Genomic DNA, 16,065 nt, shown 5'->3' with positions numbered 1-16,065 from the left:
AACTTTCACATAGAATGATCAAAAAGGGCTTTGGCAACTGGAAAGTGCCAGGGAGATGATCGATGATTGAGGTGGAAGAGTATCAAAAAGACACCCCATGAAGTACTGTATCACAAAACACTGTTCGATCATAAAAAAGAAACATGACAAGATACACATGACAAAGTGAAAGGATCTCAAGGATGAGACCATGTAAAAGAAGCCATTCACAGAAGTTTATAGACTGTATGGTGATTTACATAACATTTTCAAAATGACAAAAACATAATGACAGAAAAGAGATCAGTAATTTCTAAAGTTTAAAGGAGGTAACTACCAAGGGGTAACAAGAAATAATAAGTTGGGGTCATATAATATTTCTGTACCATCATCATAGTGACTAAATTAAACTGTACATCTACTAAACGCATAAAATTATATGAAATAATAATCACTTTTTTGCTGTTTTCCAATTTATAAAATAAAAATTAAAGGGATGGTAACATATATACCAAGTAAACACTAAAACACAGCTGGCATGACTATAATATCATACAAAATAGATTTCAGAGCAAAGATTATTTCTAGGGATAAAGTGAGTCATTTTGTGATAACAGTATCATTTTGCCAAGAGAGTATAAAATGCTTAAATGCTTATGTGTAATAAGAGCGTTTCAAAATATATGAAGCAAAAACTGAAAGAACTACCAAGAGAAATAAACAGATTCACAATTGCAGTGGTAGATTTCAACATTGTTCTCTCAAAAACTGGTTTTAAAAGTGACAGAAATCAATAATGATACAGAAGACTTAACTATATAAACCAACTTAATTTAGTTAAAATTTATAGAATACTTCACCAAACAATAAGGGAATGCAAATTATTTTCAGGCACGTATAGGACTTTTACCGTGACAGATCATACCATGAATTAAAATACCAGTGTATTTAAATGTAAAGCAATTTTGAAATTTTTAAAATATTTAAACCATACAAAGTATGTTCTTCAACCAGTTTAATTAAATTACAAATCAGAAACAGAAAGGTCTCTGGAAAGTCCCCAAATATTTGTAAATTGAATAATATAATTCTAAATAACCCATGAAGAAGCTAAATGGGAAACTAGAAAGCATTTTTAGCTAAGCGCAAATACAATGTATTGAAAAGTAGCAGATGCAGCTAAAGCTGTATGTAGGAGGAAATTTATAGCACTAAATGACTACATTATGAAATAAAATTCTCATATGAAAGATCACAATTTCCCCCTGAGGAAACCTGAGCAAATTAATTACAAGTTAAGAAGAATGGAGATAACAGATCACAGTGGAAATCAATGAAATACAAGCCAAAGAAAACACTATAAAACCAAAAGCTGCTTCTTTAAGGTCCATGAACATAAAAATTTCTAGCCAGATTGACCATAGGGGAAAAGACAGAAAATACAAATTACTAATACCAGGATTGATGGGGGTAATATCACTACTAAAAGGATGATGAGGAATTATGGACAACTGCATGCTGAAAATTTTGAAAACTCAATTGAAATGGACAAATTCCTTAAAAGACACAGCTTCTAAAATTTATTCTAGAAGAAACAGAAATCCCAAATAGTGATACTACTATAAAATTGAATTTGAATTCAAAATCCTCCCCCAAAGAAAACTCTAATCTCAGATGGTTTCACTGGTAAGATAAACCAAACATAAAAAGAAGAAAGGACACCAATACTTCACAAACACATCTGGATTATTAGGAGAAGGGAATATATCCCAATTTATTCCACATGGCCAGAATCATCATCTTTTTTTCTTTTCTTTTTATTTATTTTTTTTTTTGTACTGATGACTGAACTCAGGGACACTCACCACTGAAACACATCTCCAGCACTTTTTGAATTTTATTTACAGACAGGGTCTCACTGAGTTGCTAAGGGCCTCGATAAGTTGCTGAGGCTGGCTTTAAACTCAAGATCCACCTGCCTCAGCCTCCTGAGCTGCTGAGATTACAGGTGTGCGCTACATATTTTTTTTCTTCTTAGGATTGTACCCAGAGTCCAGCACAAGCTAGTCAAATAAGTACTCTACTACTAAGTTATACCCTCAGCTCCTAGCACTAATTACAAAACCAGACGAAGACAACTAAAGAAAACCAAGATCAAAATTCATAAGAAGCACAGATATAAAAATTCTCAACAAAATTTTATCAAATCAAATTGAACAATATTTTAAAAGGGCATTCCATCATGACCAAGGAGAGTTTATGCCTCTAATACAAGATTGTTTTGGTATTCAAAAGTCAATCAATATAACTGATCACATTAACAGACTAAAAAAATGAAAAATATTCTCAATACCTATAAAAATATATTAGATGAAATTCAACATTTGTTCCTAATTGGGGGTGGGGACTCCCAGCTAACTAAAAATAAATAGGAACTTCCTCAAATCTACAAGTAACATTATAGCCAAAGATTGAATGCTTTTCCCCCAACATCAACATCAAAAACAAAGCAAGAATACACAGTCTCACCACTCCTATTCAGCATTTTTTCTGGAAGTTCTACACAGTTCAATAAAAGAAGAAAAGAAATAAAAGACTGGAAAGGAAGAAATAAAACCATTTTTCTTTATAGGTGAAATGGTTGTCTATGTTGAAAATCCTATAGAAGCTCTAAAAACCTCCTATAGTTTATTAAGTTTGCAAGATACAAATTAATAATTAATATCAAACTGAATTAATATATAACAACCATAAATTGAATTTATGTATTAAAGTATTTTGACTCGAGTTAATATGGGTCAGTCCTATGCTAAATAACCAAAAATACTCAATTGAGAGAACATGATAATAACACACTAAAGTGACCTAAAAAGTAACACAGTCTTTCAACTTATATCCTAAAGATACACATTCAATTAGAAATATAAGATTAACTTATTGTACCTTAACTTGAGTGTCCCAAGAGCTTTTCCCAGGAAAACCTACAGACTCATTTCCCTATATTCTAGTTGCCCTTAAGGAGTTGAGAAGAAATGGAAAGTATCATTTTCATAGAAATCTCAATAATCTAAATTATTTGCACTCTTCTTCTGTAAAATGTAACTTCTCCTAGTCATTTTGCTTTTGTTTCTTATGTTAACAGTATAGTTTTTAAACTGCTTATCTTATCATCAGGAAGTTTTGAAACTGGGTACAGTTCATTGACACAGCATGATCAGCAACCCAAACATTTACACTAGGAAAAACATTCTATGAAGTTAATCCAGTGGAAAGCAATACACACTTATTTGTACAGGCTTTTGGAATAACCCATTTCTTTAACATTCTATTAGCTAGATAATAACTTAGGGCTATAAAATTATATCTTACTTTGACTTTAGGACTAAAATTAGAGAGAGAAAATGAATAGCTAAAATGGAAGAAAACATGGGAAGAGCAGTTTTATAGGCAATAATCTTTAAAATGAGAAAATGCCAATTAGCAACCTAGCTAGCCAGAGCAGGGAGGTATTTTCAAGCTTTTATAGGTTTCAATAAGAATAGCCACTAATCAGGAAATGATTTCTTCCTACCTATGTAAGTATTATACAATTAACAAACATTACCACCAACTGAGGCATGGTACCCTCATTATGTCCTCTTTGTCCTAACAGGAATGCTTCAAACTGGTAGTTAATACTTTTACCTTATTTTTGTTTCTTTTGGGCAGGAGAGGGGAAGGGCAGACAGGCAAGAAGATAATCTTCATAATTCTATTTCAATAAAGAATAAAATCTCTATCATTCATGCCAAATTATGTTTTAGCCTTCATTAGTATGTTTTTACACTTAGAGTTAATAAACACTATTTATAGACATTGTATTTTATTTTATTTTTTAAATTTATTTTTATTGTAAACAAATGGGATACATGTTGTTTCTGTTTGTACATGGAGTAACAGCATACCATTTGTGTAATCATACATTTACATAGGGTAATGATGTTTGATTCATTCTCTTATTTTTTCCTTCCCCCCACCCCCTCCCCTCTTTTCCCTCTATACAGTTCCTCCTTCCTCCCTTCTTTCCTCCCTCCCACCCCCATTATGTACCATCATCCGCTTATCAGTGAGATCATTTATCCTTTGTTTTTTTGAGATTGGTTTATCTCACTTAGAATGATATTCTCCAATTTCATCCATTTGCCTGCAAATGCCATAATTTTATCATTCTTTATGGCTGAGTAATATTCCATTGTATATAGTTTCTTTATTGACATTGTATTTTAAAAGGTAATGCAGTTTACAGAAAGATTAGAAGATACATAAATGCAAATTTAAGGTCAGCATATCTGGGTCAAGTTGTAGCACTTGCCATTTACTGGATATGTATACTTGGGAAAACCTCCTAATCCTTGTGAGATTTAGTTTCCTTATCTATAAAATAAAGAAAAAATATTGCCCTTTCTCTCATGACATAGTTTTCAATTTTCAATGAGGCAAGTACATGTGAAAATAAGTTAAAAACTGCCATCCAAATTAATTTATTCCAGATCTTGAGGACCTCACTGAGAGTTAATATTAAAAAGGGCTAAATGGTTCATATAAAGGAGAAGCTACTAACTCTGCTTGGGTCAAGAAACATTTCACATGAGAAGTTGATCAATGGATACTAAATTACAGTTAGGAACAAGAAGCTTGCTATGCTATTACACAATAGGATGAATATAACCATAATTGTACTGCATACTTCAAAAGTTAGAAGAAAGGATTTTGAATGTTTTCACCATAGAGAAATAATGAAAGTTTGAGGAGATTGATACAGCTAACCTAAGTTAAATAATGTACAACTGTACTGAAATACCACATGGTAGCCCATAAATATGTACAATTTTTATGTTTTATGTAACAGATCAAAATTTATTTTAAAAATGACTTTTATTTTTTTATGCCAAAAATAAATATCTTATACAAAGGCATCATTTAAGTTGAGTCATTATGAATAAATAGGGGTTTACCAGACAGATACAATAAAGTAAGGACATTTGAGGGAGAGGAAATGGGTGTAACAACACTCATATGTGAAAAAAAAAAACATGTTTAGGGGACAGTGAAAAAAATAATAGATATTCCAGGTATTTGCCTTGACCCTCTATTTAAATATATGAAGGAAAGATTACATCGTTGAAAGGAAAAAAAGTTGGAAATTGGCAGAGTAGTTATGGCAGAACAATGAAGAACCATAAAACTGAAGGTGCTCAAAGAAAATACTTATAAACCTTGGACCAGATAAGGGATTTGAATCTAGAATATATTTAAGAATTATTGCTTCCTAACACTAAAATTACAAATGACCCAAATAAAAATTGAGCAAAGGACCTGAACAGACATTTCTCTAAGGATCACATCCAAATGACCACAAACACAAATTTTAAAATGTTCAACATTCTTAGCAAATCAGGAAAATTCAAATCAAAACCAAAAGTATGAGTACAATAAAAAAGAAGCAGTGGTAAGTCTGTGAAGAAATTGGAAACTTCTATACTGCCAGTGTAAATATAAAATGGTACAGCCACTATGAAAAACCATGTGGCATTTTGTCAAAAGATTAAACCAAGAATTACGTAGAACCAAGTAATTCTACTCCTAAGTATCTACCAAAGATAAATGAAAATATAGCCACACACACATACACATGCTTCTACACAAATCATCACAACAGCATTATTCATAAGTCAAAATGTGGGAAAACTCAACTATCCATCAATAGATGAACAAATTGTGGTATATCAATACAGTGGAATAGTATTTGGCCACAGAAAGGAAGCAAGCATGCTGCATGCTACAATATGGACAAACCTTGAAAACATTATGCTAAGTAAAAGAAACCAGTCACAAAAGACCACATAGCACATGATTCCATTTATATGAAATACTCAGAATAAGCAGATCTATAGAGATAATGGATTAATGGTTGCTAAGAGTTGAGGAAGGGGTTGGGGGCAGATGGGGAATAACTGCTAACAAATAAGGATTTCTTTCATTTCTTCTTTCTCCCTCTCCACTCGCTGTTACTAGACTGGAACCTAGGGGCTTGCACATTCTAGACAAGCACTCTGCCACTGAGCTACATCCATAGCCACAAATACAAATATACAGATTTCTTTCTTTTTTTTTTTTTTGTATTGGGTATTGAACCCAGAGTCACTTAACCACTTAGCCACATCTCCAGCCCTTTTTTATTGTTATTTTGAGACAAGGCCTTACTAAGGTGCTTAGGCTGACTTTGAATCTGCAATTTTCCTGCCTCAACCTCTGGAGTCACTGGGAAAACAGATATGTGCCACTGCGCCAAGCAGTACAGGTTTCTTTTTGAGGTAATAATAATGTACAATTGACTGTGGTAATGGTTGCACAATCGTGTAAATATACTAAACATCATTGTATTGTATTATTCACTTTAAGTGGGTTAATTTTATGGTATATGAATCATATATCAATAAAGATATTATTTTAAAAACTGAAGGTGCTAGGAAGGGTATGATTCAAAGAATTACTGTAGGGTGAAGCAGTAAAAGAAAGATATTATCACCTTAAAGAATTCAAAGAATTGAAGGTTTCCATGAGAAGTAACCACAGATTTAGCAGCAGTCCAGGAGTGTGGGAAATGGGAGCATCCTTGAATTTACCAATCACTACTTTGGCTAACCCTGGTTAACCTTCTTTATTTCAGTAAAAGTAATTTGCAACTGCTAATTCCATCATGGATTCTCCTGGGATTTGTTCAGAGTTCTAGGAATGTCTTTCTAGGCACTGTCTTTGACAGTCCAGTTTGCTGAAGCCTATTTAATGGAGATGACTAATCTGCAAGAGCCATTCATGCCAACCAGACAGAAACCTTATTTGATTCACCCATCACTTCTGATCAATTCCATTTTCTCTGACATATTCTCTGTTTACCTTGGGTAGAACAAAAAATAAATGGATATTTATCATGTACCTTATTTTTCCATAAATTATGACATTTAATCTTCATATCTCTCATCCAGATTATAAATAAGGAAGCTGGCCCAGAGAGGGTACATGACTTCTCAAAGTTGTATAACTAGTTGATAAGTGGTACAATTAGAATTCCAGTTTAGGTTGAACCCCTTGTCAATCTTACTCCATTTAGGCAATTGGGTAATCAATCCTGCAGACTAAGACTTCTTAGAACACTTGTTTCCCATGGATCTTTACTCCCAACAATACTTTCAAAGTCTTTTCAAGCTGTAGTTTGTTTTATTGCTAATTTTAAAACAGTAATAACATTTATACATTAAACACTTCCCTGGCTTGTTCCCTTGACAACCACACACCTAAGATTAAATACAAAATTGTTCCCTATTTGTTTTTGGACTTAAAAATCTTAGTTTGTGAGAACATGATTTAAATAGACTTTAAAATAAAGCATGCAAGATTTTTTTTAAAAAATAGAGTACTAATTCTGTACTCTACTGAAAATAACAAAAAATTAGTTACAGAAAGATCATTTTCAAGTAATATAAACTTTGTGGTTACTCTAATATCACAAATTTTACCACCAGCCTGGACCAATGAGACAAAGCAGACAGAGCCAAGAGCTATAAGATCCAGCTACACTTTGCTCAACCATTCTATTTTTTAAATTAAATAGATTATATAGAAAAATATTTCCATTGTGAACAAACTAAAACAATGTACAATTATGCACAGCAAAAAGTAATATCTTGGGCTGGGTTGTGCCTCAGTGGTAGGGTACTTGCCTAGCATATGTGAGGCACTAGATTCAATCCTCAGCACCACATAAAAGTAAATAAATAAAATAAAAGTATTGTGTTCATCTACAAAAAAAAATTTTTTTAAGTAATATCTTTCATTATTCTCCCTAATGTTTGGAGACCTTTGACTATGAGCTCACATTCATATATATATATATATATATATATATATATATATATATAGTCTAATTTTTCCACAAATAGGATTATTTAATATACATTGCCCTATCACTTTTTCAGTTTTATTGACATATAACTAATATAACATACAACCTATTTAAAGTGTACTAAATTAATGGTTTTTGTATATATATTTTTATAAAATATTAAAATTTATTAAATGTTTTTAATATTGATGTATTAATATCATCAGATATCAAACAAGGATGGGATAGTTAACATAAAAGGATATCTACAGTGCCTTAACTGCATGAAGCAAGTTTCAGAACAGATTTTTGTATATTTAAAGATACATGCAACCATCTCCACAGTGAACTTTAGAATATTTTCATAATCTCAAAAAGAAACCTTGTACCCTTGAACTACTATACAAACACTCCCAGTTTCCCTAACCCCAAGCAAATATTAGTTTATTTTGTGTTTCTATAGATTTCTCTATTCTGAATATTGCATACAAATGGAATCATAGAAATTGTGGACTTTTGTGACCAGACTCTTATACCTAGCATAGTGTTTTCAGGATTCATCCAGGAAGCATGCATCATGCTTTGAATTTTAAAATATAGTTGAATCACATTCCATTGTATGGATAGATATATCACATTTTCCCTATTACTTTTTTATACTTCAGTCTTATATTCTTCCATTCAATACCTACATACCTATTTCATTCTTTTTAGAGACTACCTAGTATTGCATAGTTTGGGTGCAACATAATGCATATAATCATTCCCCTACTGATGGATATTTAATCTATTTTCAATATTTCCCCATTGTAACAATTTCACTTTTGTGTTGATGATACTCACAGGACAATGAACCTTAGAATCCACCTCCCATTAGAAATTGTTATATTGGAAAATTATGCTATATGCATGTATGAATATGTCACAATGAAATTCACGACTCTGTACAACTGTTATGCACCATTAAATAATACATTGGGATATTGGAAAAATGGGATTTGTCTAGATTCACATATTGGAACTAGAAGGGAGTATAGTGATATCCTAGTCAAGAGTCATATTTTGGAGATAAGAAAAATGAAGCCCAGAGAAATTGCACTAAACACTGAGGTAACACAAGTATAAGCTGTCTCTCATTATGCTATGTATTATATTTATAATAATGGTTTATTATAATGTTTATTTATTATAATGTTTTTAACCATGGATATGCATGAAATCTACCTGGGGAGATTTCATTTAAAGATAAATTTAGAAAGATATATTTTCCTTATCTACTAAACAGAGAAGACATATAATTTAATTGTATTTAGAATACACTTATGGATGTCCTTTAATTCAGCAATGCCCACAGAGGTCAGTGAATATTCACAAATGTCAAAGTATTCCAGATGCTAATCCTTAATCCCTATGTTAAATATTTCCAGATTACAGGAGTTTGTGTTCTTTTGGCTTTCTGTCCCCTACCTTCATGTTAGTTAGCTATTACTTCCTAAATCTATAAGTGGGTTTGTATCTAGCAGTCTTCATTCCAACTCCCACACCTACTATTGTCCACATGAGTTGATACAACAAATAAACATGATCTTTAGAACTATGGCAAAGATGTTAGGAGAACAGGTTGTGAATGAGAAACTAGAAAATTTAGTGTAGAGACCTTGTCATATGTACTTAGGCTGCTATGTAATAGTCAGTGTTGCCAAATATGATATTCTTCAAGAAAGTGATATGCTAGCAAGATGTCCTTTATATACACAAACACACACATACACAAATTGAATTCTGGGAATTAGTATTTTTTTAATCAGGAAAGTATACATTACTCCATCAAGATTCTCCCACGTGGACTGGGGAGATAGCTCACTTGGTAGAGTGCTTGCCTTGCAAACACAAGGGCCTGGGTTAAATCCCCAGCACTGCAAGATTTCTCTCATGTAATAACTATAAAAAATGACTTTAGAGTCACAAGTTTTTCATGAGTAAATTTGAGCCTGATCTCATAGACTTATGAATCTTCTTAATTTCCTACATAGATAAACTTGATCTATTTTTCACTGGTATGATTATCTAGCCCTGATATTTGTTCCTCAGATTGCTCTAAAAGATGCAATGTGGCACACACAAGCCCTAACTAACTTTACCAATAGAGCTCTAAAAAATAGTTAAAGGGATCCCTCTACTAAACATAGAGGTAAATGCTAATGAGAAAGTTACTTAATAGAAATCGGGTGACATTAGCTATCTTAACTACAGCTCAAGGGGAAACCTGGGCCATTAAAAAAACTAAATTCTGTGCATGTTTTCAACAAGTTGACTAATGTTTCTAAAGCCTTAAATGGCCTCCACTCACAAATCAGAATCCCATCTTAAGCTTTAATGAGTTACTGTCTTCATGGTTTTTAGAGACTGACTGAGATACTAATTGCTTTTGTGCTGTTTACAAAAGAGTAATGCTTTGCTGTCCTGTTTATTGTTATGCTAGCATGATCCCTGCCCTATGTATGCCTTGTCCAGTCACCCGCCAACTGCCACTATGGACCTCTGAACAGCCCTGACACTGAATACCCTTAACTGTCCACATCCCATCTGATAGAGAACAAGGACTTTGGGTCACTCCCCACAGCTCGCCCTCTCTCAGCAGGAAGCAGCTTGGAGATGTTGTCACTCACATTTCCATAGAAATGGAATGTAGAAATTGACAGTGGGAAAAAGTAACAGTGTTCACTTTATGCTTTGATTATAGCCCTTGCTGCTCTGCCAGTGCAACTTATTTTTAAAAGGACATATTTCTTCCTCTTCCTCTCTCCCTTCTCCTCCCTAATCTCTCCCCCTTCCTAATCTCAGGGGAAACAGAATCACCTTTCTTCCCCATCCTAGGCAGAGTTATCTGTCCTTGAGCACACACTCATCACAGGATCAAAGTAATTCAGACTTTGGTGATGGCACCAGAAGATCTCAGAAATGACTATCTCCCAAATTAACAAGTGAATTACAACTCCAACAGAGAAGTGTGGAATGTGGCTTTTGAGTCACCTCTTTAAAAACCCCTGGCTCCCCAGGAGGGCAGAATCATAGCCTCTGGGACAGGAGTGCCCTGTGTTTCTCCTTTGCTAACAAAGCAAAAAAGTTTCTTTTTCCTTTCACACACACACACACACACACACACACACACACACGCGCGCGCGCGATTTCTCCCCTGGTAGTCAGGTGCAGTGGCACATGTCTATAATCCCAGCAACTCAGGAAGCTGAGGCAGGAGGATCACAAGTTAGAGACCAGCCTCAGGAACATAGCAAGGCCCTAGCAGACCCCATCTTAAAATTTTTAAAAAAATTAAAAATGGCTAAAGATATAGCTAAGTGGTATTGTACACCTGAGTCAAATCTCCAGTACTGAAAAAAAAAATCTCCCCTGGTGGGTATTTCTTTTTTGTTTTTCTAAGTAACAAGCTTTTGTTAAAGTTTTATACTAACAGTAAAACTAAGCAGAAAATAGAGATTTACCACACACCTTCCATCCCTGCCCCCTTCACACCCACCACATCCCCTACTATGAGCATTCCACACCACAAAATTCCTGGCATGTTTAAAAAGATGTGCAAATACTACTAAAGGGACAATTTAGATTACCTGTAACACCACAGAACTGTGGGTATTGCTGGTAAAGATGCGTGTGGTTCCTGCCTTGGAAGACTGTAAATGGGAAGAGAGGCCCATTTCGCTGCTTCCAAGGGATAATTTCATGTGTTGGTCTTCCTCTTCCACAAGAGATCTGAAATGTTTTTAAAATCAGAAAAATAAAATTAAAATGTGTATGATTCACAAAAATGAAATTACTTAAAAAAAATAGCACTATTGCCAATAATCTTACTATGGAATACACCAAAGTGTGTTTCACTATATTTAAGGCTCATATCACTCTGTATCATACAAGAAATATATATTTATAAAATGTTTTCTAAGGACAGAAAATATAGATAAGAACTGAGAAGTAAACTTAAAAGATCATTTGAAACTATAGTCACAAGTGTTTTTATTGCCACAGTATTTGCTTTTGATATTTTGCCATTCAGACAGTAATGCTATGAAGTTGTATTATTCACAGTAAAGTTTACTTTGAAACATCGAATTTTAAAAATTAGAAATTTTAGAAAAATAAAACTTAATAGGTACCATTCACTGAACATGTGTCAGGTCCTTGCCAAAAATTTTACAAATATAAGCTCATTTAATCCTTTAACAATTCAGTGCAATGGGTATTGTTATTATCTCCTTTTTTTTAATAATAGTGATAGCAAGCAAAAGAGGATTAAAATAACTAATTTAGAATTACAATGTTATTAAAATGATCAGGTCAGTATTTGAATCTAGGTTTAGTCTGATTCCAACTCCAAATCCCCCATTAATCTAAGTAAAAAATGAACATTGTTATATTAATACATGGCTTCCTCTTCTGGTATTAATAGTTCTAATCGACACCAACTGAACAAAATTGTACACATGAAACAATATCTTTTTCTAGCAGTATCTCTCAGGTTGGGACTATTTGGCTTATATACTAGTAGCATATCCATCTTTTCAAAGAAATGAATAATAAAATAACACAAGATAATGACATATGTATTATAACAATAATTTTCTCAGAGGCCATAAGGGTTGGAGAAACTGTAGTGAGCAGTTCACTTAGTTGCCCAGAGACTATGACAGTATATTTGATAATTAAAAGTCCCACATAGGTTACAATAAAAATTGGCCTTCATGGAATGGCTTTTCATTTTTCCTTTAGAAGAGGCCTTGTGTTTCCTTAGGTTATAGATGGCTAAAACTATTTCTGGATCACCTGCTTTTGAGTACAGAGGCCATTCTCTTAACTGGATTGTTCATTCATAATATAGACTACTAAAATTGACCTTAGGGGGAAAGGAGAATGGATTTAATTGTGCTCCACTTTTTCCCATTTATCTGTAATTTCCTAAATTTTGAATTATTTGCTTTTCTGATTGGACTATCAAATATCACACAGATTGCACTTTTTCTAAAATACCTATAAACTGAGCTAATCAATTTTAATAGGGGAAAAAAGTTTTAAGATTATAGCATATTTTATATAATATCCTGCTTGTTGAATTCTGACACCAACTGAATGGTTTTAAATCCTGCAATAATTGGCAAAAATCCTGACCTTAAGGATGACATTGATTCTTCTAAATATTAGTGCCATAGCATAACTAAAAATGAATCAATAATAAATAACCATGCTTTATTCAACATGCATATTCAATAGAAAATAATTTAAATAAGGTTTTAATGAGCATAAAAGAAAATGAATATAGCCTTTCACCAGAGTTTCAGAAATAGCTTTAAAATTTAAATTATATATATGATATGTTTTATGTATCTTCACATATATTTCTCAATATTGTTTGTGAACAGACATTTAAAATTATAGAATCAACTGGAAAAGTCAAAAAAGAGATTGATGGTGAGTAGTATCTCTAATCAGAAGACTTCTATTCGTTGGGAATTATTTTAATAGGATATTCAAGCAGACTCTTTTATTAGTATCTGTGTTCTCTACACAGAGCCTGGCATGAGAAGCTTAATATATGTCCTCTGAATGAATACAGGATCTCATTTCTGTGGATCATTCCAAAGACATTTCTTCATCATGCAGTGCTTAAATGACTATCAATTATCATTTTTATAAAACTGCAGATGTAAAAGGGACAGGAGTAAAGCTGAAACAACATTGCCCTTATGACATACCCTAGAAATTACTTTTTTGAATAAACTACAGATAACAACTTGTTTACTTGTCATTTGTCTCTTGCTCTTAAAATTGAAAAGCAGAATGTGAAAATGCAGTCCTTTCTTGGCAATATAATGTAGCTGGCTTTCTAATTAATTACTTCAAAAGCTGAAGAAGCCTTCAGTAAATTCATCTTCTTTATGACTTTTCGTCAGTATCTTTTGACTTTTTAACATTCAAAACACTCCCTATTATTTCTGCATCAGTAACAGTACATGACATGTCAACCTTCTTAGCAGATTCAATATTCCCTTCCATCTCCTTTTCATTAAGTTTATTGACTGGATGTGAAGATCATTGTTCTTCAACATTGTAAGGAGGTTACACCTCTCTGCAACCTCAGGCCACAATTATATGAGACTATGCTTAAAAGAATGATCATCTGAGTAATTCCACGAGCAAACAAAAAAAAAAACTCATTTAAAGAAAATCTTATTTTTCTTTCAATTCATATGGTTAAAAACAATAGACAGGCCAGTGATTCTCAATGAAGGAGGGAGGAGTGAAAGACATTTTGCTGCCACCCCCCCACACACACACATTCAGCTATGTCTAGAGGCATTTTTCATTATAGCAACTGGGAGATGAGAATGCAATTACTATCATCTCTTGGAATGCTACTAAACATCTTATAACACACAAGACAGTTCCGTACATCAAAGATATTCTCAGGAAAAAATGTCAAGAGTGCTAAGGTTGAGAAACCTTGATATAGAGAGATCGAGTGCCTCGTGAAATGTTTCTCAATCAATTTTTTTGTTTTAAACAATTCCCCAGTCCTCTGGTTGATTCTATGAAGTGATATTAGCAGGACAAAAACACAGTATGGTTATTAATTGCCACTAACCCTTCCATGACTACCAAATAGAGTACCTCTGCTGTTCTCACATTCATCAATTTAAAGTGTTTACAGTGGATAAGTGGATAATGGCTTTTAAGTTTATAAGAATTATGTAGCAAAGTTTTCATTTTATATAAGCTCATGTAAAAACAATGATTTATTAATTCTGCTTAAAACAATTGTTACTTGGATTCAATATGAAGCTTAGAATGTAATGAATCCTGTCCCAATAGTCCCATTTCATCAACACTACAAAAGTATTCAGGGGAAAGACTATGTTCATCAATTTTCTTTCTAAAAATTAAATCTCTCTTTGTTCCTACAATATTAAAGTCTACATATGTCTGCCAAGACACTCCTTCCATTGGACACATGCTATTTTCAAAACAATGACCAACCACAGTGCCTAAAAGTAATCTTTCACAGAAGTGTGCGTGCATCAGTCAATGGTTCTTGCTCATAGAAAACAATCACTTTTTTGAAGGTTAGAGATACAGGCACCATCTAATCATTTTGCTAAAAGAATTGCAAATACGGTCAAACTGAACATATACAGACTATGGCATTTCTTTGCACTATTATTTCAAGACAAAGGGGAAAAACGTCTTAAACAACTGTTGTATGCTAACAAAATGATGCCAACATTGTAATCTTGCCTCAAAATTTCCATATTTTAACAATTACCCCAAGAGAAATATATGTAAATGATATGAGCACACAATTCGCAAACATGAAGTACAAATGGTTAACAAAAATGCTTCAACTTCATCAGTATTCCAGAATATGCAAATTAAAACAAAGATTCTATCTTTAAACCTATAAAATTATCAAAGCAAAAGAATTCTCTCAAATTTCTAGTGCAGACATATATTAAACCCCTACTGTCTATATGGAATGTTCATCTAAATAGATATTTGAAAAAAATTTTGAGATCACCTAATAAACAAATCTTTTATTTTTTTATTTTTATAGCAAACATCATGATATTGAAGCATTTTTTTCTGTATTCATGTCCTGGTAGGTTGGCCACAGCAAGAGTGCTCTGTCAATGTGGTTCAGCTATATTTTCTACCAAGAATAGTTATGCAGAAGGTTAATTTGTTAGAGATTCTATAAAGAATGATACATTCTTATATTTTACTTGTCATGGGAAGGGAAGAACACCTCTTAATTGCATTTGAGTCCAAAACCCAAATAATCTCCCAATGCCAAAAACAACAATTTTCCAAACTCCACTGTAACCAGTACTTTGGTACTTAAAAAATAGGGAGTTGTCCTGGTAAAATATAAAACACATCTCATTTTCTTTGATTTGATCACTGCAAACACCAATTCAGGTTACGCAGAAAGGCGAGTCAAGACAGATTTCATTGGGAAGGAAAAATGTTAGTGCTTTTTGAAATTATTAATTTCAAAAATACAGGGAAACATAACTTCTCTTAGTAGAGGCTGTGTGTGTGCCAACTCATGCATTGGCACATTAGCTTCTAGCTCACACCAAATAAATGAATCAGAG

The 16,065-nt window shown here is 33.0% G+C and overlaps 1 protein-coding gene across 9 annotated transcripts in view; it reads right to left on the bottom strand.

The window, feature by feature from the left end:
- Positions 1 to 16,065, bottom strand: part of KLHL13 (kelch like family member 13) — a 181,297-nt gene that overhangs the window by 31,965 nt on the left and 133,267 nt on the right. For all 9 annotated transcript variants that reach the window (XM_079123376.1, XM_079123381.1, XM_079123383.1 and 6 more), the window contains one exon: positions 11,530 to 11,671. In XM_079123376.1, coding sequence (XP_078979502.1) covers positions 11,530 to 11,671 — 142 coding nt within the window. The remainder of the gene's footprint in view (positions 1 to 11,529; positions 11,672 to 16,065) is intronic.

Source organism: Sciurus vulgaris (assembly GCF_902686455.1).
Source record: "Sciurus vulgaris genome assembly, chromosome: X".
NCBI classification, from domain to species: domain Eukaryota; kingdom Metazoa; phylum Chordata; class Mammalia; order Rodentia; family Sciuridae; genus Sciurus; species Sciurus vulgaris.
The sequence above is the reverse complement of the archived record's forward strand: the minus strand, read 5'-3'. Positions and strand labels throughout refer to the sequence as shown.